This window comes from Clupea harengus, chromosome 26 (assembly GCF_900700415.2).
Source record: "Clupea harengus chromosome 26, Ch_v2.0.2, whole genome shotgun sequence".
NCBI classification, from domain to species: Eukaryota; Metazoa; Chordata; class Actinopteri; order Clupeiformes; family Clupeidae; genus Clupea; species Clupea harengus.
The window spans coordinates 12252965-12278044 of NC_045177.1; the positions used below are offsets into that span (position 1 = coordinate 12252965).

The 25080-nt window shown below is 42.5% G+C and overlaps 3 protein-coding genes across 6 annotated transcripts; all 3 read right to left on the bottom strand.

The window, feature by feature from the left end:
- Nucleotides 1–424: 424 nt before the first annotated feature.
- On the bottom strand, nt 425–7922 carry zgc:172076. The gene is made up of 9 exons (XM_012835996.3): nt 7337–7922; nt 6861–6907; nt 5333–5531; nt 4358–4512; nt 4045–4177; nt 2190–2346; nt 1880–2003; nt 1595–1784; nt 425–890 (listed from the first exon to the last, which is right to left on the bottom strand). The coding sequence occupies exons 1-9, from the start codon at nt 7371–7373 to the stop codon at nt 706–708; spliced, it is 1227 nt and encodes a 408-aa protein (XP_012691450.2). The 5' UTR covers nt 7374–7922; the 3' UTR covers nt 425–705.
- Nucleotides 7923–8132: 210 nt separating this feature from the next.
- Nucleotides 8133–16939, bottom strand: traf5 (Tnf receptor-associated factor 5). Of its 4 annotated transcripts, none has more exons than XM_012835995.3 (11): nt 16457–16939; nt 15457–15686; nt 15308–15365; nt 15124–15225; nt 14845–15009; nt 14586–14657; nt 13945–14019; nt 13335–13427; nt 13043–13162; nt 12495–12666; nt 8133–9097 (listed from the first exon to the last, which is right to left on the bottom strand). In XM_012835995.3, exons 2-11 carry the CDS (start codon nt 15678–15680, stop codon nt 8532–8534), a joined length of 1647 nt encoding a protein of 548 aa, XP_012691449.2. In that variant the 5' UTR covers nt 15681–15686; nt 16457–16939; the 3' UTR covers nt 8133–8531. The 4 variants fall into 4 exon arrangements, with proteins under 4 accessions (XP_012691449.2, XP_031419402.1, XP_031419400.1 ...); XM_031563542.2 differs by having other exon boundaries at nt 16346–16474; XM_031563540.2 differs by lacking the exon at nt 16457–16939 and adding an exon at nt 15898–16324.
- Nucleotides 16940–17050: 111 nt separating this feature from the next.
- Nucleotides 17051–25003, bottom strand: rcor3 (REST corepressor 3). The gene is made up of 12 exons (XM_031563544.2): nt 24748–25003; nt 24562–24618; nt 24068–24145; nt 23908–23960; nt 23620–23781; nt 22711–22835; nt 22430–22508; nt 22065–22286; nt 21475–21552; nt 19670–19727; nt 19275–19519; nt 17051–18906 (listed from the first exon to the last, which is right to left on the bottom strand). Exons 1-12 carry the CDS (start codon nt 24869–24871, stop codon nt 18538–18540), a joined length of 1650 nt encoding a protein of 549 aa, XP_031419404.1. The 5' UTR covers nt 24872–25003; the 3' UTR covers nt 17051–18537.
- Nucleotides 25004–25080: the final 77 nt, after the last annotated feature.

Consider the following 25080-nt stretch of genomic DNA (forward strand, 5'->3'; position numbering starts at 1 on the left):
GTGTGTGTGTGTGTGTGTGTGTGTGTGTGTGTGTGTGTGTGTGTGTGTGTGTGTTTGAAGGATGGTGTTGGGATGGCACTGATTATTTTTTATTGTGATGGTACTTTTGTCACCTAGAGAACACTTTTCTGTTGCCTTAGCAGACAGCAGTGGTCTGTGGTCACAGGGTCCCTACCTCCCCCCCCCACCCCGTCCCCTGTTGTGTCCCCCGCCCCCCCCCCCCCCCCCCCCCCCCCCTCCATCCCCAGAAACATCCATCTGATAAAGTTGACTGCGTGTCTGGACTCACTGATGCACACTATTAAAAGAGACTTGAAAGGAACCTTCTAAACTGTGTGTTGTCTTCCTTTTGAGTCGAAGTCCCAAAGATGGCAGTTTGTCATGTGCAGTGGCCATTTTGAATCCATAACCGACAACCTCAGGGTGGTGACAACTCCTTTTATTTTCAGAATATGAGATGTATGTATTTTTATTTAGCGCTACAGCCCCATGCCTAACAGCTGACTGAAAACTCAATCGCCATCACAGGACTCCCAAGCACTCCATTTTAAATGTTTGGGCAAAAAGTGGTTGCATTGGCCAAAATAACAAGCCCACACCGTGGCTCAGGATTTGTCTGTGTAGCCACTGAGTTTGTGTGTCGGCACCAGGTCATCTATGATTTGTCTGTGTAGCCACTGAGTTTGTGTGTCGGCACCAGGTCATCTATGATTTGTCTGTGTAGCCACTGAGTTTGTGTGTGGGCACCAGGTCGTCTATGCCGCCGTGGTTCTCCAGCCGCTTCTCCATGCAGATGAGCAGCTGCACGCCGTCCACCACTAACTGGAGGACACCCACCTCGGAGAAGCCGATGGTCGGAGCGTTGGTCGCTCTGTACAGCCCAGGTTTGTCTGTGGAGGGAGTGAAAGACACTGTTGAAGGAAACTTCGAAATTCTCTTTTGGCAAATTTCAAAAACTTTTAGAATCTAAGAACTAAAAGACAAGTTGAATTTTAAAAGTGGCTGTTTTTGAGGTTTTTAAGATCCTTGTTCAAGCAACCAAGTTTTATACCCAACCATGTCTGTGCCTCAGTGTGGAAGTTCCTGTGGAAGGTGGACTCTTTCTTGCTTGGCTTCAAACTGCAAAACTGATATCTGTGTCTATGTAGAGGTCACTGAATGGGCTATCATTGGAATATAATCCAATGGAATATAATGTGTGTCTGTGAGCTGTCTCCACCAGGCTGTGCAGTCCTCCCTCCCAGAGAGTCCATCAGTAAGCCAAAGACAGGAGACTTGCCAAGACTCCTACTGCTTACACACCTGCCATAGTGTAGAGTTGTCATGGGAAGGATTTGGGTATAACCCAATCACACCTCTAGTTTTGATGAGTTTGAGATGTTCTATATACATGAAGACCGTGTTTTAGTGTTTACCCAATAACATTCACATAGAAGTGGTTGGGGCGGGAAACTAAAGATTTTGTAAGAATCTGTAACCCAGTTGTAGGAGATTATTAGATTACTCTATGACTCAAAACTGTTAGTTGGTGCTTCTCATCCAATCATTTTACTTCTATCTCCATGGCCAAACAGAGCTGGTGTCAGTGCAGTACCGGTAGGGATCAGGTGGAGGCGCAGTCTGTCCAGGACATTCTCCAGGCGTTTGTGATTGGGCAGGTGCTGCAGCCGGACGGTGACGCTGGCCTTCAGACCCGTGCCCACCTCCGCTGGGGAGCTCACCACCCAGCCCAAGTGTTCCTTCCACACGAACGGGTGGCGCAGGGTTTTGTATAGACTCTCCAGCTGGACATAAAAGAATAGAGTTCAATACTACGGTACTACAGTGGTGTAGGCAGTCACACTATTCCAGACAGAACAATAACAAGATCTCCCTTTACCTTCAGCAGGTTGAGGCAGATACAGTCAAACGCCAGCTGGAGGTTGGCATCTGTTCTGGAGCATTCAAGCTTGAGGTGGTCCTCAAAGTTAACCCATACGACCAGCTGCCCATCCTGACTCTCCCTGGGGAGCAGAGACACTCACTTACATGCTGTGTACTCAAAAGCCCCAAATGACCGTCTCTTGTTACCACTTTAACACATGTTTAGCAATTCATCCTATTTAGGTTAAATTGAGAAGTCGATGTTGAAAACTAGTGTCTAATAAGTACGGTATATGTTATCAGGGTAGAAATAGTTTTTGACCTACCACACAGCCCTGGCATCGGGCCAGTCACGAGCCACCCCAATCTTCACCATTGCAGGGGTCGGGGTCATCATGGCGAGGCCCTTTCCACCCGCGTCCTGACTCAGCTCCTCCATGGAGTACAGCTTGCCTGGGAACTCCTCAGACAACTTGGTCAGAGCTGAGTGATGAGACACCAGGGATGATTGCTCTCAGTAACAGCATAGCATAGCATAGCATAGCATAGCATAGCATAGCATAGCATAGCATAGCATAGCATAGCATAGCATAGCATAGCATAGCATAGCATAGCATAGCATTAGCATTAGCATTAGCATTAGCATTAGCATTACTTTAATACCCTACCATCCTGACAACCTACCCATCTCTGCACTTAAGCCTACTTTTTGGACCCCACTTTTGTCTTGATTATTCATTTATGCAGCCATAACGTAAGGCAATATGTGAGGACTCTAATGCAAAAATGAGTTCCAAACAGACCAAAGCATGACACATATGCAAGGGAAAATATCTGGTGCTTGCATTTCACAACTTTCAACCGCAAGCAACACAAGCAAAGCAGAGAAACCACAATTCAGTTGGGCAACGCAGTGCTGCAAGTGCAGCAATGAAATTTCGTACACGCTTTTTTTTTTCTCGAAACTAAAACAGATTGTCTCACCGACCACCTTTATTCAATTTATTCAAGTCCTGCTGGGCTATTTAGTGACAGGTGATACAACCGGTGCCAAGATCTCACTATGCTAGGCTATAGACTCATCTGGTTGTCTACCAGATGTAGACAAGTCATGATTACTGCAGTGGCACTCCCAACAAGATGCCCCTGTGTCCTGATGCAAGCTGTCCTCAGAAGTAATAATAATAATTCATTTAATTTGTAATGTACAATATGCGCCTGTGTTAATGCAAGCTGTCCAATGTGTACAATATGCCCCTGTGTTAATGCAAGCTGTCCTCAGAAGTAATAATAATAATTCATTTAATTTGTAATGTACAATATGCGCCTGTGTTAATGCAAGCTGTCCAATGTGTACAATATGCCCCTGTGTTAATGCAAGCTGTCCTCAGGAGTAATAATAATAATAATTCATTTAATTTGTAATGTACAATATGCACCTGTGTTAATGCAAGCTGTCCAATGTGTACAATATGCCCCTGTGTTAATGCAAGCTGTTCTCAGAAGTGGACAATATGCACCTGTGTTAATGCAACAAGCTGTTCTCAGAAGTGTTCAATATGCGCCTGTGTTAATGCAAGCTGTCCAATGTGTACAATATGCACCTGTGTTAAAGAAGCAATACGGAGTTCTGTTCCAAAACTAGTAATCTAACTACCTAAAAGGCATGCAAAAATCTTGCAAACACCACCAACAGCCCAGCTGACACTGATAGAAGCTTGCCAACACTCTAACTGGTGTCTTTTGGCGGTTTAGCTGGCAATGTCATGCGTGTGAAAGCTTTTCTTCCATTTTTGCAGGGTGTACCAGCCCGTTACACAGAACTACATAGGGCATATCTTGGATAGCTAGTGGGGAAGACACAGATGTTTATCTGTCCTTCACATGACCATATGATATCAAAATGAATTTGAGGATGGTACCAAAACTAGTTGCCTGTAAAACCATATCTCAAAAAGTGTCAAATTGTTGCATAGTGTTACTCTAATGCAAGCTGTCCTCAGAAGTGTACAATGTTCTACTTTCCCCTTTATTTTCTATGTAACATTACTTTTGAAAAGGATGTCTGGAGAATTCTATGGAAGATTTGGAAGCAATCTTATTGTAAGGACACTTTCAGTGTTTTGCTTGCTGATAGTAGTACACACAGTGCTTACTGAGGTCAGTGTGTGCAGTCAGTACCTTTCTCTGCCAGTGAAAGCAGCTTCCTGCGCTCTGCCCTGCTGCAGTGCATCGGAAAGCAGAAGTCCTCCACGCAGCGAGCCACTCTGACCTCACAGTCCACAGCATACGCAGCATCCAAGACATCCCCTCCCTGCACAACACAACCACAGAACACCCACTCACTACACGGCCAACACACAAGAACTACACGGCCAACACACTCACTACACGGCCAACACACTCACTACACGGCCAACACACAAGCGGCAGCAAAGACAGCACATGGCATGTGTGTGTGTGTGTGTGTGTGGGGGGGGGGTTGGGGCCACACCTTCAGGTTGCCGCAGTTAAAGTCACTCTCCTGTGAGCTGGTGATCTTGTAGTCATGGTATGCGTCAATGATGCGGTCGAAGAAGTCACAGAAGAGGATGTAGGACTGGGCGTCCCCTGCCAAACAGCCCACTGCCATGGGCCCTGTGGCCTGACCTGGTGACAGCCGACGACATGTTACATATCAGACACTATGTTTACATTTACATTTAGTCATTTAGCAGACGCTTTTGTCCAAAGCGACGTACAAGGGAGAGAACAGTCAAGCTAAGAGCAATAAAAAGCATGGTGTAACAATAAATACTACTTTACATGAGAATTAGAAAAACAACGACCTAGAAAAAAGGAAAAAGAAGTGCAGGAATGTAATTTAAGCGCTAGTCAGCTGCCAGTTAGGAAGGGAGGTGCTCTCTGAAGAGTTGGGTCTTCAAAAGCTTCTTGAAGGTAGAGAGGGACGCCCCTGCTCTGGTAGTACTAGGCAGTTCGTTCCACCAACGTGGAACTACAAATGTTTACTGTGGGGGTCTTTACTCATACTACAAACATATAGCAATATGTGCTAACTGTTGTACACTAACAAGAACTCTCACACAGTCAAATGCTGGTTGGGTTGATGAAATCGTTTTTCTGACCAAATACATGTTAAATGTGAAAATGTAACATACGCTTGGAGCGCAAAGGGAGGACAAAGCATTTTAGAGGTAACTGAAGTAGTAGCTATTGCTAAGCCACCATACAGCTATATTGACCCCTACTGTTTTACTTGTAGCATTCATGAAGTTACTCCAACAAACTTTTGTTTACTTCGTGAAGTTACTCAAACACAAACTCTTTTTTATATTTATATTTATATATAGATATGCCTGTTTGTACAGTTTAACTGTTTAACGTTTCATTTCTTCAACGTTTCAAGATGCATAAAAACACTAGTGCACACACACACACACACACACACACACACTCAAACATCTCACACCTGGGTCTTCTAGGCCAGGTCGGATGATGTCGTCGAACATGACTCCACTCTCCGTGGCGCGGTTGAACTGTCGTGTGTACAGATGCAGCGTGAGGATGTGGCCCATGTAGGTGTGGTTGTCCCTCAGGTAGGGGAACTCCTCTGCAGGGGAGCCCCTGTGTAAGTTGAACCGGCTCATGGGGTCTATAGGCTGCAAGCTCTGGAGACGCAAGAGAGCATTGGGGTGGGCACACACAGGGGCAGGGCAGGGGCAGGGCACTACTAATAACAACACTGTAGTGGCATTGGGGTGGCACACACAGGGGCAGGGCACTACTAATAACAACACTGTAGTGGCATTGGGGTGGCACACACAGGGGCAGGGCACTACTAATAACAACACTGTAGTGGCATTGGGGTGGCATACACAGGGGCAGGGCACTACTAATAACAACACTGCGGTGGCATTGGGGTGGCACACACAGGGGCAGGGCACTACTAATAACAACACTGCAGTGGCATTGGGGTGGCACACACAGGGGCAGGGCACTACTAATAACAACACTGTAGTGGCAGACATGAGGGCATGAGATTTCAAAAGCGGAACACTGCACCTTTGCAGTGAATGCATAATAAAGTAAGCATGGCCATACAGTTATGTACATACATGCATACACACATACATACATGCATACACACATACATACACACATACATACATACATACACACATACATACATGCATACACACATACATATATACATACACACATACATACATACATACATACACACACACATACATACACACACACATACATACATACACACATACATACACACACACATACATACATACACACACACATACATATACATATACACACACACACACATCCATACATACATACATACACACATACACACATCCATACATACATCCATATACACACACACACACACACACACACACATACATACATCCATACACATACACTCATACATATACACACACACATACATACATACATACATACACACATCCGTACATACATCCATACATACACACACACACACACACACACATACATACATACATCCATACACACACACATACACACACACACACACACACACACACACATACACACATACATCCATACACACACACACATACATACATCCATACACACACACATGCACACATGCACACATACACACACTCACTGACTTATCTTAGTCAGTGAAGTGATGTCAACATGGTCTCTCTCACTGCTCACTACTGCACAGCGATGCATCTAATCTGTCCTACCCTGCTGGTCAATCTATGGTTTCACCAAACCTCCCAGGAATGTCAGCGTTGTTTACGGAGAGGAGGTGGTAGCCCAATCAATAGAATGGCACAGTGCCCACTCACACTGCAGGGCTATTGCAGAGAGGTACTGCATGTGTGTAAGTCGGTGAGTGTGTATGTATGCATGTGTTTATGTGTGTGTGTATGTATGTATGTGTGTGTGTGCCACTGCTTTTCAGACAGTGAAATGGTTACCTCGAGAATAGGCTTGTACTTTACTTCCTTAGGAAATTCAAGTGGCGCTGAAAGAGAAGGTTGGAGTTCATGTTAAACAGAGAGAGAGAGAGAGAGAGCTGTGGGCAGAGCTGTGCTTTTAATCTCATCAGTGGTGCTACATACAAATCTACTTGATCTTTTCCTAACAGAATAAGAATGGTCTGAACACAAGCTCCCCCCACACATCTACAAGCAAAGCAAGAGATAGTACTACTACTACTACTACTACTACTAATAATAATAATAATTCATTTTATTTGTAACGCACTCTTCATTCAGAAGAATCTCAGAGTGCCAACATACTGTGGGCACCATAGTATATAGTCCTGTGGTACACTATAGTCCTGTGGGCAGACGGCTGCACTTGTCTCTCCACACACTGCTGAAGCTGCCACTCCACACATGCATATGGGACAGAGGGCATGCAAAGGTCTCCCAACAGTGGAGGAACTTACATTTGAACTTCATCCATTTCCTCTGAGACCTCAACATCTCTGCAGTTGCTGGGGGCAGCCTGCTTAAAGGGGGGCTGAGTTCAGACCGTCTAGAAGTCACCACAGGCAGCTACTCAGACCAGGCAACGAACAGCAGACCAGATCTTGTGCTGATGTTGACACTTGTCCTTCCTTAACAAAAGAGCTATGAATAGCCAGCAGGGGCAGCTCGTCACACATGTCACAGCCATCTCCGTTGTCACCCACCTGTTTGTCTTTCATCTCACACAAAGCCCTCCCTTACGCTCTGGGTGTCGTGTTACGTTTCACTTCCATCTTGTGTCTATTTTTGAGGCCGTGTCATACATTAGCAGTGGTCCTGTGAGCTCTGTGGACAGGGTGAGCACTCAGGGGCTCAGAGACAGAGACAGAGACAGCCTCTGGGGTGGCGGATGTGTTGAGAAGGAAACCAGCTCTGAGCAAGTGAAGCCGCGTCGGGTAGCTATTCTCAAGTTGCCGTATGAATGTGACGGTGCAAAAGCCCAAATCAGTGGCTTTGAGTCATCTCACACTGAGACATCCTGTCAGAACCAGAAGGAGAGACACACAGCACACACACACACACACACACACACACACACACAGTACATGCACACACACACACATAGAGTACACACACACACACACACCAGAACCACCAGGAGAGACAGCGCACACACACACACACACACACACACACACACACACACACACACACATTGCCCCCACACTGCAGTTCTCAAAGAGTGGAACAGAACAAATGACCATGTATCCGGTAGACTTTTCAAAAGAATATGTATTTGTAAGATGCATTTGTACAGCAACGTATTCGATGCCTGTAGAAAGTTCACATTGTAAGGGGTTTTCAAGTTAATTATTAACATGTAACAGAACTCCAACTGTAACACACAACTCAATGAAAACTGAATGGTTGAAAAAAATGAATGAATGGATGAAAAGAGGGAGTAGTATGAACACAAAAACGATTTTCTACATTTCTTCTGACACTCCTCAAGGGAACCGTTTTTTGTGTGATCTTGGCCATTTGGTCATTTCGATCAGAACATTCTCAATTTGCTGTGAATCAGTGAAGCTTTTTTATTAGCCAGTACACACGGTTGTCAAAAAATCTCCAAAAACTGTCCCAGAACTGAAGCGCCTGTCAGCTGGGAGTCTGCTAAAGGTCCTCCAGCCCCACGGTGTCCACCTGGACCTTGATGAAAAGGGTATCGTCGCGCACATACACGGCATTCTTTGGTGTCTCCAAGTTGGCATGGGAGACAAACAGCTGGTACCCGGCAGCCTTGTTGGCCTCGCTGCGGGGCCGGTAGAAGCTGTCATTGTCAGGGTCTGGGGTGAAGCCCATAGTCAGATGATTCCTACCTCCGCTCTGATCCAACACTGAGAGCACCACTGGCTGGTGGAAGGGCCAGGGCAACAGGGAGTCGAAGTCTCCGCGCATCAGCATCAGATACAAGGACAGGTGGGTACCGCGGCCAGGCCCGTCGCCACCCAGGTAGACACGAGCGCTCAGCTTGTACCCGCTGCGGCTGGTGTAGAAGGGGGTGGCGCTGAGGGGGGCGCCAGACTCTTTCCTGCGTCGGTATTCACGGACCTTCCAGATGAGCTTGCCATCGTACGAGGTGGACTCTAGGTGGCGGAAGCGCTCCTCGTTGCTCTGCAGCTGTTCCACGTGGATGGACAGGAGACGGGAGTGGCGCTGGGCCGTCTGCTCCAGAACACCTGAAGGGGCCAGACACACACATCAGTACACACACACACACACACACACACATCAGTACACACAGCCAGACACACACATCAGTACACACACACACATCAGTACACACACACACACACACACACACACACACACACACATCAGTACACACACACACACACATCAGTACACACACACACACACACACACACATCAGTACACACACACACACACACACACACACACATCAGTACACACACATTTGATTAATTTATTTGGAATGACCAATACTGATACAACACCACAGCATCCAAATATTAATAAAGAGCCTATTATGTCTCACACAACAACACAAACACTGTGCAAGTATTAACAGCCAAGTGAATCAGTAGATGAATACATAGTCATATCAGGGGTAGAGATGGCAGCGCCTTCTCCATATATGCAGACTGCCTATGATTGCTGACACAGAGCAGTATTTGGCTATTTGCTTAGAGTTCTTCTTATTAAGTCCAGCAATTTGCAATCCTCTAACACAGAGTCTATGAACATGTCCAAGGCTACCATAAATGAGTACAACTAGTTTTGTACTATAACCACCTACTGTCAGAGCATGAGTTAATGGCTGATATTTTAAAAAAAATTCAGAGAAACACAGGTCCATATACATGTCAAAGCAACAACCCACTTCCAGAATCACAATGGTTTTTAAAAGATCATCAACAACAACAATGTCAGGAGTATTTGGAGAGTCTTTACAGTTTTTCTCGATTGATTACATTCAAAAACTGGAACTTATGGCACAATGACCACAACCTGTAACTCATGTGCCAACTCCCTAAACCAATTCTGCTAAACTATAAGCACAATTATGTGCTTTAGACACAGATTTCAATTGTTAACCGCACTTTCTTCAACTCACAACACACAATTATCTGCTTTAGACACAAATTTCAATTGTTAACCACACTTTCTTCAAAACACTAAACACCATCCTCTCTACTTTGCACACTTCATCAATGCCAAAACCTCCTTGTGTTCAGACAGAACACACTGCTATTCAATTGGCAAAACTTCCATTTCCAAGGCTGTTGTGCAATTTGAAATCAAAGCTTTAGCAATATGATGGCCACAGGTTAGCTCCTGGTTTGGAGAACAATTGATGGCAACATTGAAGTGAGAGGTGATCAGAAAGGCAGAGGAGTGAGAGTAAGAGGAGGAGGAGGAGGAAGAGGATGAAGAGAAAGAGCAAGAAGGAGAGCCATTATCTCTGATGAGATTCGGGCCACTGTGGTCAACCCTGTGGTCAACCATGGTTTGACCATGCAGGAGGCTGGCCAGAGGGTTCAACCAAATATAAGCCGCTTCTCAGTTGCATCCATTCTCTGGACATTCAGAAGAGGGAATAGGTAAGAAACACTACTATGACAGGAAAACACTAGTTTGAATGCCTTATATCAGGATCATAGTATTCTTGTATTTTCCATTGTACTGTATCTGTAAAATTACGTAAACAAATACAAAGTGCAACCACTGATGACCAAGACTAATTCCTAAACATCAATACAGTGAGCCTAGCCACAGTGGACTGTGTTCTAAGGCGGAACACCTTGAGAATAAAGCAGGTGTACAGGGTGCCTTTTGTCAGAAACTCCGACAGTCAAACAGTTATGCTATGACTATGTGCAAGTCATATACATTTCCACAACTGATTGCGTCCTATCAGCACGGACACATTACTGTACTGTATTGCAATCCAATCCAATGTTACAGTTTTTCTCGATTGCTTACACACATGAAGCATGCCTCGTTTTCTCAAAACTCTAAACACAAATCCCTAAACCACTCACACAAAATGCAACAACATTCACAACACTGTGTAGGTCTATTTCTGATAGCACATTGTCAATATTGTCTTGAGCTAGAACAGGATGCAGTAGTTTTTTGTCCTTTTTTATTTTACATTTTTCTTTCTTTTTTTTGTTGACTGTACTGGCCTATATCCTATTGTTTGTTCTGTGCAAATCATTTACACATTCATTTGTGTTTGCTGTGATGTATAGGCTACAGCACTTTTGGAAAAAATAAAGAAATATTTTAAATATTTGTGTGTTGTTTTATATTTGCGTAAAAACATTATACAGTTATATTTTACTACAGGAGTAAGCGTATAGTAACATAATGTTCCTGATAAGGCCTTCATACTGGTGTATTCCCATTTCATAGTAGTGTTTTCCATTGAGCACATCAGTGTTCAATCGATGCTTAGAATGTCTACTCATATAATGGGCTGTGTTTGTCATTAGAAAACAAAGTACCCTTTTGAGGTGACATAACACTGTTTTGAAAGCAAAGTTGCCTTTTGCAGGATGTATAAAGGGTTTTGCATTTTGTGTGAGTGGTTTTGGGATTTGTGTTTAGAGTTTTGAGGAAACGAGGCATGCTTTCAAAAAATGTGTGTTAGCAATTGAGAAAAACTGTAAGAACACTTTCTAAGGAGTTGTCATTCAAGTGTGTGAACCAGTTCAATTGTACTTTTTTGTTTGTGTGTATTGCGCTTTGTCCATATGCTTTGCGTAATTCGTTCGCTGTAATGTCAACAATGCGATCGTGACGGGCAATGTATAGTCCTTTAAATGCGGGGCATCCGTTCATTATGTGCGCTGTTGATTCCAAATGTTTGTCGTTATGCAACAAGCAGAATGGGTCATGACGTTTTGGAAACCATGTAGAATGATTGTATTGAGTGGGGAGTGCTTGCAGCCTAGCTTTGATGACAAATTTTAGAATGCCTGCGTTAACAGCTGGATTATGTAGCGCCGAATGTGACACTGCCGGGTCCGCGCACTGTAGGCATGCAAGTTTACCCTGGAGGCGCAGGTTTACCCAGTAATTGCACTGTTCAGTACACACACACACACAAACACACACACACACACACATCAGTACATACACAAAAGTACACACAGCCACACACTCACACACAGAACACCTGAAGGAGCCACATCACACACATCAGTACAACACACACACACACACACATCAGTACACACAGCCACACACACACACACACATCAGTACACACAGCCACACACACACACACACATCAGTACACGCAGACACACACACACACACATCAGTACACACAGCCAGACACACACACACACAAACACACACACACACACACACATCAGTACACACAGCCAGACACTCACGCACATAGGTACACACATCAACACACACACATACACACACACACACACACACTCACATCAGTACACACAGCCAGACACTCACACACATAAGTACACACATCAACACATACACGCAGGTACTTATAGTCAGACTCAAATGGAAATCCTATTAATGTGAATAGTGGAGTGTGTTCCATGTTTTGGGTGGTCTGACAGGTCCGCTCACCCAGATGTTCCCTGAGGGCCTCGGCCTCATCCACCCGCTGCCTGAGGGAGTCCAGAGAGGCCCTCAGGCTCTGGAGCTGGTCCTGGCCGAGGTCTGCTCCCAACACACACCTCAGAGCCTGCAGCTGCTGCTGGACGCTGGACACACACTCTCTCTGCTCCTCCAGGGTGCACTGACACACACACACACACACACACAGGCACAAATCACTTAGGTCAATGGTTAACTAAACTCCATCAGGGCTTTTAACTTCATTAGTTCATTTTAAGAATACTTCAGGACCGTTCAGCAGGTCCAGCAGCTCTAGCAAGAGACAATCAGTGCTAACTTGATATATCTATATATATATATTGATATTTTATATCTAACATTCAGCTTTCGAGAATAAATCAGAAAGTGTTCGGATAGTTTTGCTAACAATCTCAATTGATTTTTGTTGTTGTTGTTGTTGCAGTTGAAATGTCCCATATTTCCATTCCATAAAATCTACATTAGTCATAGTTTGAAGAGAGAAGTGGCCATGTTTTGTTTTCCGAGTGGCATCTTACGCTGTGGCCAGTAAGGGTGCGGTCACACTTGGTGACCTCCCTGTCCAGCGTGTTGACCAGCAGGCTGTGGTCCTGCAGCACACTGTGTCTGTGGACCAGGTCCTGCTGGAGGTCCTCCACCTGCACAAGTCAATGAAGAGTGAACACGTTTACATACAGACAGAGGAGTGCCTTTTATATACACACACAAATATATTCCTTTTATTTAACAGTGTTGAAGGGAAGTCTCGGGTTGGTATATTTATGTAAATTCTTTGGTACTTCTTCATAGTTATGTAATAGGTGGTCTTACCTGTTTCTCCAGCTTACTATTGCTCTCCAAAATCAGCAGGACGTGGTGATTAAACTCCGTTTTTTCATGGACTTGAACCAGTGCTCTCTTCGCCTATATCCACACAAAAAACAGCAGGTTATATAACGTCATCACAGATCAGCTGCTGATGAAATGACAAAGTGTCTCACTAAATGTGTGATCACTAATCAAGTACTTTCTTAATTCTAAGAAAAGAAACGTCATGGTCTGTGCACATAACCTTGCGTCAGTGAAGATAAAATAATGTTTTATTTCTTCCCACTATATGACTGAGAAATGTCAGTAGGGGATGAACAGTGCATGTTCACATAGTCAAAGTCAAAGTCAAAGTGTTTATTATCGCATACACCAAATTTCTTCAGCGCAGCGAAATTCTTACGACTTGGCAGCCAACATCTACGCAGTAGACGGCATACAACAGGTAACAAAAATAACATATACCAAAATAACATATACCAGAAATAACATATAACATATAACATATAACAAGTAACAACAGTTTGAAATACAAGAAGGGCAGTTTCCAGGGTGGGGAATATTAAATTAAATAAGATAAAAAATATGTGTTTATATATATATATATACATACCCTGGTACTACAGCCATACTTTCTGTAAGAGCAATCTGTCTCTTCTTCAGGACACTCAACGACATGCTCATGGACCTGGATAATAATAATAATAATAATAATAATAATAAAACTTTATTTATATAGCACCTTTCATGCAAAAGAATTCAGCTCAAAGTGCTTTACAGCAAATACATAATATGCACAAAGAAATTACATGCACATAAAAATAGACATCAAAGAAACATAACTCAGATATAGTGCAAAAAAAATAAAATTATAATTATAGAGATATATTTAATCTAACCCCTTAATATCACCAGTAGAGATTTAAATTAAATTAAATTAAATTAAATTAAATTAAATTAAATTAAATTAAATTAAAAGTATTTATATATATATATATAGTGCGAAGTGGTAGCTAGTTAAAGGCTAATGTGAAGAGGTACGTTTTTAGTTTTCTTTTAAAGATGTTAAGCGAGCTGGCTTCCCTGATGTCTATAGGCAGTATGTTCCATAGCACTGAATGAATGCACAAGAAACAATATTTAAAAAAAAAAAAAAATTTGAAAAGAAACAACATTTGAAAAGAAACAATATTTTAAAAGCAGATTCAGCATAAGCCTTAGGTGAAGCAATGCAAATGTCAGGGGAAGCCTCACTTTGTTTCTTCTTATCCTTTGAACACATTTGGGACAGTCCACTTCAGCCTCAGGACAAATGGCTCCATGTTTCTGTTGACACAGATGTAGGTTTATGTATGTACGTGACATATTCAATCAGGCAGATGTGAGACGATATATGATTTCCTCCCCATACTTCCCACAATAATGTGTTTTCAATCCTTATTAGGAACACATTACAACATCTGCATTATTTGTAACATTCATGGTGGACTATTTGAAATAAGAAATGTCTAACCTTTAGCTGGGCGAGGGGGTACGCTTTTCTACAGTGAGTACACAGCTCAAGGCGGAACGAACAGACACTCTGCTGATGCTCCAGAAGGTCTTTTCGGTGTGTTTCTTCTGCGCAGCCCTGGTTTGAGCACTCCACAGACTCATATTCACAACATTTTAGGTGGTCCTATAATAGACACAATACAATTATATGATTACATTTTTTTTTGCAATACATTACATTCATCTGGCATTTCCTGAGCGGAACTCCTTTGAGCTGTGTTTCAGGTGTCCAGCAGACCTGCAAATGCCTTAGAGTGATCTTGTGGGAGCAGGATGATGCATTTGTGCAGTAAACCTCCAGGTTTAGCAGTTCTCTTCTGCAGCAGTTGTCCTGAAACACCTGCCAGGGGAAATGAAATATTTGTGTTTTCCTCTGTCTTTTTTACAGATTTTTGAAAACATTCTTTGAAGCATATATTTACCTCATCTGACTTGATAAGCATATTGTCTAATGGGCACTTTGGACTAGTTTGGCTGTCCCTGGAAAGAAGACAAAGATCATATTCAAGCATAATTGTTAAAATGCAGTCTATGAAGCAATCTAAGTAGCCTACCCTAAAAGCCAACTTACATCAGGGTTCGGATGCACTGGTAGCAAAATATATGGCCACATCCTGCTTGGTGGGGATTGAGCACGACACTGTTGCAGACGGGACACATGTACTGCTCCCCAATACGTTCTACGAAGTGCAGAGTCCGGGCAGGCAGCAAAGACTCCAGCTCCCATTTGACACCATTAACACACTGTCTTGATTGCTCTCTCGACCAGACACACTCATTCTCCTCTGCAGACATGAGAATCTGAGGTGGCCATAAATGGTAAAGTTAATATGATATTCACCACCATTCGCAAATAAACATGCGAAGTTATGAAGTTATTTCACGAAATAGGCCAACAAACAAACAAAACAAATTGAAACCTATGCAAAATGGGCTCTTATGCGCGCTCCACTTGTAAAACAGAACAGAAATCCCCTCCCGAAACAGTGCACCCGTGGGCTGGATAGCTTACAACACTGCCTTCGCTCCTCATGAACATCAACGCACAGTAGAAACACAAGAAAGCTACTTTTCACGGCAGTAGGACATGGCAGACACTTTCAATTGGGTGGTCTATGTGTGTTGTTTTGCACCTTATCTCATTTAACCACGCTGATGCCGCTTAATGCCAGCACCAATCGGTTGTTACAGCAGTGTTCTTAGCGCTACTGGGAAATCCCCATCCCATGCTACATACAAACGACAAGTTATGGCTCTGGTTTCAACAACATAAACATGCATTTAGTGCAGTAAATTCAATGTCGGGTCTCCCGTGAGAGACTCAATAATATTTTATGAACAGCACGATATATACTGAACTAAAACATATGTCATTTGAAGTTGCTTTCGTTTTCACTGGCTTTAGTGCAGTTACTATTAAGGTAATGGGTGGTTTTAAAACACACTATACGCTGACATACCTCACAGTTGCAAGCAGTTAAATGTGCGTAGATGTCAAGGTCTGGGTAGTCCTACTCTGCCGTACCACCTGTTCTAGTCAGTTGTCACTTCTTACAAGAATAATAGCCTACCTCTGCACGAGCTTTATGGTAGTCACTCAAACTTCATACTACGTCAGAACTGAACATGGCGCGTTGCCACTCAATAAGCGAGAGCGGAAAACGGCTTTACAGGAACTAAAGTTCATGCGAGAGAAAACAAGAACTATACCAGTGTTTCAGATGGAAATGTCGTGGGTTATGTAGCTGACATCAATGGCCTACTAAATGCAGCAATTCGACAAACAATTTGTACGCAATTTGCAGTTTGAGGCACAGAGTACCTGTTTAATTCTGGCTTGCTCAATGACAAGTATAGTACAACATTCTGCAATACAATAAACTACTCAAGTTACCGGCATGACAGTTTAGGCTTCGACATGCAGACATACAATTTCTCGGAATAGCGACGTATGTGCAAGTACAAGTGCCTGTACAAGTCTCCACAGAAGTCATTACAAACTGAGGTCTCCAAAGCGTGTGCAATTTTCTACCAAGCATAGTTCATGTCAGTACTGTAAGAGAGGATATTACAAGGACTGTTGAGGTCTGGAGGGCAAACAGCCCAATATTTTTTTTTTGTTCAGTATGTAATAGTGTACAATATCTTGGATATTTAAAAAGAGGTCCTCACTTTCCCATTTTATTCAGCTTGTTACATACAAACACAGATGCACTTCCACAAAAACTAAACAATCAGCCTTTCTTTTCATTACAGTGCATGCCACGAAATTCATCAATTGAAGCAGTGAATTAACAAAGTAAACAAAAAAGAAAAAATGGCATATTCCATTTACAGCTTCTAGGATTGCCTTGAAATCGAACAGATCTATAGTTGAGATTTAGAACACATGCCCGATACCATAACGTTTTGGTTTCAATGTATATTCAAGCTGTGAACAATGAAATGTGACCAATGAAAACTCAAGACAACATAAAGTCGAATATCAATAGAAAATACACTTAAAGACATGGCATACAAGAAATGAAGTTGATGCTTTCAATACAAAATGTAAGTCCAACAGAACAGATGCAAAAACGCTGAACAATGTGAGAACAGTTTCCTAACAAAAATACATTGAACGTTTTTTTTAAAGACAAGTAGTCTTTATTGCACGCCCCTTGGTGTACATCTTTAGATCATCTTTAGATGTACCCCCAGTGAGTGTGCCGTTCACTAGATAGCTGCATTGGCAGAAAGAGAGCGCTTTGCATGTCCTTGCTCCATACTTGCAGACCAATAACAAACAGTGGTTCTTTAGGGAGTTACACCCATCGTAGGTGTCTTATCAATAGGATCATCAAGAATACCAATTCTCTTCAGAATATGCAATAACATTAAATAAGCCGTTTCAAAGGCAAACGTAGAAATGTAACTGCTGTGATTAAAATAAGTCCTTTTTTTCATCCATATTTTGGAACACTGACCTTCAACACATATTTGTACAACATTTTAAATAGCCATTTTAAAAAAGAAAGAAAGATACATTTGTGTTCATCCTCATTTCATCTTCCAGTTTTTAGGAACTATTTTCTCTTAGATTTATAAGAGCACTTTGAAGGTTTCAGTTATGCCAGAGTTTGGACAAAACCAAATTAGAGTCCATAGCACCAAGTACAAAAATAAATAAATGCTTCTATATACAAATCACAAGTGAGCCTTTTAACAGATCTAAAATCACTGAGCGTACATCGTGAGCATTAGGAACGACATCAAACACTCAAACAAACAGTTCTGCCTGCCATGAGATTTTGGTGTCTGAATGGTTGACTATTTACAATTTTAAAAACGGTGTCAACATAGCTTCATGTGAAACTTCAATTTCCTCATTTGAACCATGTTAAAACACTAAAAGACATCTACACATGAATAGATCATTGTAATTTCTGATTACACTATGAATTATGAATAAAACATTACACAAAAATAAATACAAAACTACTGGTATACACGTTTCCTTCTTTTTACAGACAGCTTAGCTCTACACAGAGCTCTGGATATTTGTCTAGTATGCACCAGGAACATTTTAGTCACAAAAAGAAATACAGGCAGGGATCAAAGAATGAAAAAAGATCTGCTCAGCTTCTGTGGTTCCAGAAGAAGAAGCCTGTGTTCAGTGCAGCGAGGGGGAGGGTGTGTCAGGCTGCACCCCCATGAGCGTGGGGGGCTGCTGGATGGATGGAGGGCCCGTGCTGGAGGCCGAGGGGGCGGGGGGTGCAGTGGGCCGGGGGTTGAGGCGCGGGGGCAGCAGGGGGTTGGATGGCCTGATGAGGGGGGGCGGCTGGTTGAGGGTGGGCCGGGGCTGGAGGAAGCGGGCCTGCTGCTGCAGGGGTGGGGGGTGGCGGTGGAGCGCTGGGGTGGCCGGCAGGGACGGGCGCAGCAGAGGTGGAGGCTGGTTGAGTGAGGTGGGGCAGCTGGCTGCTGTTGGACCTGAGGAAACCTGCAGAACTGGCGACGGACCTGAGGCTGGAGTCACCTGACCCTGAGACAGACAGAGAGACAGAGAGAGAGAGAGAGAGAGAGAGAGAGAGAGAGAGAGAGACAGAGAGAGACAGAGGCAAGACAGAGAGAGAGAGAGAGAGACAGAGGCAAGAGAGAGACAGAGAGAGAGAGACAGAGAGAGAGAGAGAGAGAACGAGAGAGAGTTATTCTGGAAGTATTACCCAAAGAATAACACTATTCAACATAAAATCTGTGTTTAGATTAGTTGAGTATTCTTACACTACCAGTCATTCTAATATGACACTAACCACAAACATACAGTTGCAACAACAGACTATATAGTATAATCACTTAAATTTGATGTAGCTAACATCTGTTCTTAAAAGAACTAGAGTAACATTCCCCAACCTCCTCTTCCTCTTCATCTGTACTCTTCCCTGAAGGGGTGTTGGAATTGTTCTTCGTGTCTTCGCCAGAGGTGGGGCTGTCGCCGTTGGGGGCACGTGTGCCCTGCTCTGCCTCCCACTCCTGCAACACCTCCTCCAGGTTAAAGCGCCGGCGATAATTCACAAAGAAGTTCTTCACCTGCCCCACCGTCTTATTACCAATGACATCTGCAATGGCCTGGAAGTCTTTGCCATACTTCCTGACACCTGAAAGAACACAGAAGTTTGGTTGAGAAGGAAACGATGACGCTGAGCCATGTGTTACGTTTGAAAGAAGAGGTCAAAACAGAAAAAAAAATGTGCCGCTTGAAACATAAGAAGAGTTTGGAAACATTCAAGGATTGTTTGGGGTCCTACCTTGTACTGCAAGTAGCTGTTCATCAGTGGTCCACCGTGCATTGATTTTTTGGTTCAACTAGAGTGAAGAGATGTACAAGAAAGCAATTATTGAAAAACCCCAAATAGATTCTCTACTGAAGTATATACATATATATATACAGTTGTATGCAAAAGTTTAGGCCCCCCTCTGAGTCTTCACCTAAAAAGATCACAGTGGTGTAATATTCATTTTCTAGTTAACACTGAGTGCTGGGGTGTTTTCCAGACAAAGATATTTAGTGTAGCAGTATTTAGTTGTGTGAAATTAAATCAAATGTGAAAAATAGACTGTGCAAAAGTTTGGGCACCCTAATCATTTTGTTGATTCGAATACCTGTACATGCTGATTAACTGCAACACATAATTAGTCTGATTAAGTCGTTAAGCCTTCAATTCCATTGAAAGGTGCATCCAATCATTAGAAAAGGTATTTAAGGTAGCCAATTGCAGGTTGTGCTTCTCTTTGATTCTCCTCTGAACAGTGGCAAAATGGGGGCATCAAAACAGCTATCGAATGATCTAAAAACAAAGATTGTTCAGCAGTATGGTTTAGGGGAAGGCTACAAAAACCTATCCCGGAGGTTTCAGCTATCAGTTTCCACTGTGAGGAATGTTATTAAGAAATGGAAGGCAACAGGCACAGTTCTTGTTAAGGCCAGAAGTGGCAGACCAAGAAAAATAACAAAGAGGCAAAGGCGAAGAATGGTCAAGGACAACCCTCAGACCACCTCCAAAGACCTGCAAGGTCATCTTGCTGTAGATGGTGTCACTGTGCATTGCTCGACCATTCAGCTCACATTGCACAGAGAACAGCTGTATGGGAGAGTGATGCGGAAGAAGCCTTTTCTGCACACACGCCACAAACACGCTCGCTTGAGGTATGCAAAACTACAGTTGAACAAGCCAGGCTCATTTTGGAACAAAGTGCTGATGAGACAAAGATAGAGCTATTTGGTCACAACAAGAGGCGTTACGCATGGAGGCAAAAGAACCCAGCATTCCAAGAAAAACACTTGCTGCCCACAATAAAATTTGGTGGGGGGGTCCATCATGCTGTGGGGCTGTGTGGCTAGTGCAGGAACTGGGAATCTAGTTAAAGTTGAGGGTCGCATGGATTCAACTCCGTACCAGCAAATTCTTGACAATAATGTTCAAGAATCTGTAACAAAGCTGAAGTTACGGCGGAGTTGGGTTATCCAGCAGGACAACGACCCGAAACTTTGCTCCAAATCCACTAAGGCATTTATGCAGAGGAACAACTACAATATTCTGGAATGGCCATCCCAGTCCCCAGACTTCAATATAGTTGAAAATCTATGGGATGACTTGAAGCGGGCTGTCCACGCTAGGCACCCATCAAACCTTACTGAACTGGAGATGTGATGTAAGGAAGAATGGTCCAAAATACCTTCATCCAGAATCCAGACACTCATCAGAGGCTATAAGACGCGTCTAGAGGCTGTTATTTTTGCAAAAGGAGGCTCTAGTAAATATTAATGTGATTTTTCTGTTGGGGCGCCCAAATGTATGCACCTGTCTAATGATGCATATGGCATATTTTCCAATAAATCCAATTTATCAAATAAACCTTATTTCACTGCTAAAATATCACTGTGTCCATGAAGTATTATATATATGACAAAGAAGTTCCTGATCCAAACGCCCAACAATTTATAGATGAAAGTAATGGAGATTATCAGGGGTGCCCAAACTTTTGCATACGACTGTGTGTATATCACTGTACTCAACATAATAACATTTTAACATCTGTGTTCAGACATTACCTCTGGTAGACGGAGATCATCTAACCCAGTTTCCATCTTCTGTTTGAGACTGCTGTTCAATTGTTTGGCGTTCTGAACCTAAACAACAACAGTATGGAAAGAACACGATATGCAATGAATGGAAATATAGGATTTTTTTACACTACACACTCACACATTCAACAATTCAATTTGCACAAATCAAATGAGCTGGCTAAAACTCCGAACACTACCGCCGCCTTCCTGAGCTGTACCTTGCACTTTTATCACCTACGTTTACCATAACCACTTACTGTTATACCTGCACTGGGAATGTAACAAATACATCTTACAGGATGTCTTTTGCTGCCATTACTAAATTGCCTTTTTTGCACTACCATAACCTCACTTTAAAGAAAAACGTATGCTGCTGCTGCTGTACGTGTATCTGTATGTTTTTTTTTTATATCTATATGTATATCTATATGTATCTAAATGTCTTGTCTTATCTGTTGTTGTGCCTGTGCACTTTATATGTTTCACCGTGGGAGAGTGGGAAACGTTTTTATCGATTCCTTGTATGTCTGACATGCAGGAAATTGACAATAAAGCTACTTTGACTTTGACTTTACCTGTCTCTTGAGGGACACCAGCTCCATGTCTAGGTGGCGGAGGACGGTGTTAGCTGCGCTGGCACTGCAGGACACGGCCACCACGTCGTCCTGTGTCAGGTACATGCCTTTGGGGGGGCGGCACTTGGAGCGCTGGGAGTGGTGCCGGTGCATCAGGGTCAGGTGGTCCCGCCGGCCCAACCCGATTTTAGAGCTCATCATCTGGGTCTCAGAGTGGCTATGCTGAAGGATGGGATGGAGAGAAGAGATCAGAGGAATGGGCAAGTTTTAACCTGAAGTATCACTGTGTCAATGTCAATCAATGGTATTCTACAGCAGTGCATAGGAATCAATCTAGTCTTATTACACATGCAGAATCCTAGTACCTCTCTCTTGGTCTCCTTAGTTGGATCATAATCACTATCATTGGCTTCAATAGGATTGGCTTCATCCATTTCTTCATCACTAGAGTGTGAAAATAATATATTTCAGTACAACATCTCAGAGATCAACCTGACCATTATCTTCTACAAGCACATAGTGATTTCAATACAGAATGTAAAAAAAATACAAAAAAAAACTTTCAACACCAAATAAATAAATAACCAAACAAACAAACAAACAAATAAATAAATAAATAAACAAACAAACAAACAAACGTACTGACCTTTCCTCCTGGTTGTTTCTGTTAGCTAACTTCCTAGCTTGCCTGTCCATCAAGCTTGTCCTGGAACGTGTCTTCTTCCAGGAGTAGTAGTACTTCACAAGACTGGATATTGATTTATCTGGCAACTAAAGCAAACACCACATTTTTAAAACAACTTCTAATGGTGGGATGAACTGTTTCATGAGGTTCACAATTATGTCACATGCACTTAATCATTAGAAAGTAAATGTGGTTTCTTCAGTGTTGATTAATGATGTTTTCAAGTCAAGAAAGTAAGGAACACTTCTCATCTTGTCTTGCCTTTGCAACCAAACAATAATGCATTACAGGTTATGGGCAGAATATTATTGATTGTGATAGTGCCACCTAGTGGTCGAATATCACAATTTTTTTAACCCTCTCAGGGCATGAACACAAGTCCTTATCAAGTTTAGGGTAGATACTCCCTCACTTCCATAAGAATTGGTCTGAACATTAAATGTTAAATGTTAGTGAAGTCTAGACATTAAATGTTAAATGTTAGTGAAGTCTAGACCGAATATGTGGTGTGAGGAAACAAGAAATTGTTTTCAATATATTGGCAAATCCAGCATGGTGGCTACTGACGTCATGGAGCGCATTGGACTCAACAATTAAAGTTGGACGCATTTGAACCTATTCTCTACAGATCAAGAGTGATGAACATGAACTTCGGCCCAACTACGACCTGAGCGTGGCTCTACAGGGCTTGAAAGAATCGAAAATCCACACATTTTTTATTCCGCATGTCTCCAATCAGTGGGACAAATTTAACAGCTTCACTCTAGAAAGTTCTATGGGCTACAACAGACTCCCATTTAAAAAAGAAAGCATAAAAAAAACACTGTGCCTCTGCACTCTCAGTGCTTGGCCCAAACAAACAGTGTTTACCATTTGTTGTATCCTGTGGAAACTCTTGCCATGGAAACTGAAGGCTTGTTCGAACAGAACTTTGTCCTCAACAGTCCACTCATCAGGGAAGGGAGTGAAATTGGGTAGGTCCGCTAGAGATTTCTCTATGTTGTGTTTGTGCCAGAAAAGCATTCCTAAAGCCTATATTATGAATAGACAGAACACAGGAGGAGTTTACAAATAAATATAACAAATACACAATATTTGACTATTTCATGTTATACGTGTGCTAATTGATAATCCTGACTGAAAAAAGCTTAAACCTACCTGCTCAACATTGTATCCATGTTTCTCTTTCGCAATGGCAATGTATTCATCCACTGTAAACAATGCAACTTGTAGGTTAAAAATCGGTGAAACAAAACTCAATCGATCAGCAAATAAACAAACAAAAACTCGTGCTCAAATTGGAATTAGTTACACTTACATTTCGTGTCCAAAATGGTATGATAAGGAGACCATACCAACATTCCACCAATATCTTTGTCGCTGTATTTTGTCGCACCTGCACAATATCGTAAGTTTGTTAGTAAGTTTTCCTTTCAGACTAATTAAACAAACAAACTAATGCAAATTATTTATGCAATGCATACAGTGCAATGCAGACAGTGATATGACGTTAGACGCTGTATGACACCGTACCCTACAGTAGGCGCTTAGGAGCTAGCTATGCTAGCTAGTAGCATAAAAGACGACTGTCATTATGGTAACGATATAACTTCCCTCTACATATACGGGTAAAAATATTAACAGTATGGAACTGGCTAGGTGATAAGTCGGTCAACTTAATATTTGCATTAAAAGTGTGTATATTTTCCTGGCTATCATGTTTTCAAAATACACCGAGGCTACCACATCAGGTACCAATCCGTTCTGCTCAGCACTTTCAGAACTAAGCAGTGAAAGGTACATTTGCCTTACCCGGGTCGTAATCGGGAATGCTTGCTTGATAGTCAGATCCCACACGCATACCCACATCTGCAAAGGATTAGGTATATGCATTATGCCAACAGCATACATACCTTGCCTGATTTGAAATGAATGACCGAAGTCCTAATAAAACCTGTTTAAAGCATTGGTGTTGGAAATAGGTGTTCGAGGCTATACCGTGGTCGTCGTCACTGCCACTCTCATCAGAAAAATGTCCATTCGAAGCATTTGAGGGGCTTTTTGTTCCATTAGATCTACCTTTCCCGAGATATTCCGAACCTTTATCCATCATCCCCGGCATTATGAATGTGCGCGATAGATAGTATATTTAAAAGAAACTGTAGTTAAATGCATTCAATGCACAAATTATTCAGCTTGTCTCTCTCAATAACCCCCTTGCTACGCAACTGTGACACCGTGCCACTGAGAACGTATTAATCCTCCATTTCTGTACACGGCAATATTATTATTCTTCCAATACAATTATAATGTTGTACACGCGTATAAAAA

What these genes read in the sequence shown, in the direction of transcription:
- zgc:172076 (XM_012835996.3), bottom strand. Translation starts at nt 7,373, where the DNA reads ATGTTGAGGTCTCAGAGGAAATGGATGAAGTTCAAAT. An exon ending in AGTACAAGCCTATTCTCGAG is followed by an intron (nt 5,532 to 6,860) that starts GTAACCATTTCA and finishes TTGCGTCTCCAG; the next exon opens with AGCTTGCAGCCTATAGACCC. An exon ending in GCTTTCACTGGCAGAGAAAG is followed by an intron (nt 2,347 to 4,044) that starts GTACTGACTGCA and finishes CTCATCACTCAG; the next exon opens with CTCTGACCAAGTTGTCTGAG.
- traf5 (XM_031563540.2), bottom strand. Translation starts at nt 15,924, where the DNA reads ATGTTCATGAGGAGCGAAGGCAGTGTT. An exon ending in CAGTGCATCCGAACCCTGAT is followed by an intron (nt 15,366 to 15,456) that starts GTAAGTTGGCTT and finishes TCTTCTTTCCAG; the next exon opens with GGACAGCCAAACTAGTCCAA. An exon ending in TCACTCTAAGGCATTTGCAG is followed by an intron (nt 15,010 to 15,123) that starts GTCTGCTGGACA and finishes TGTCTATTATAG; the next exon opens with GACCACCTAAAATGTTGTGA.
- rcor3 (XM_031563544.2), bottom strand. Translation starts at nt 24,871, where the DNA reads ATGCCGGGGATGATGGATAAAGGTTCGGAATATCTCGGGAAAGGTAGA. An exon ending in TACCATTTTGGACACGAAAT is followed by an intron (nt 23,961 to 24,067) that starts GTAAGTGTAACT and finishes CATTGTTTACAG; the next exon opens with TGGATGAATACATTGCCATT. An exon ending in ATGATCTCCGTCTACCAGAG is followed by an intron (nt 19,728 to 21,474) that starts GTAATGTCTGAA and finishes TCTTCACTCTAG; the next exon opens with TTGAACCAAAAAATCAATGC.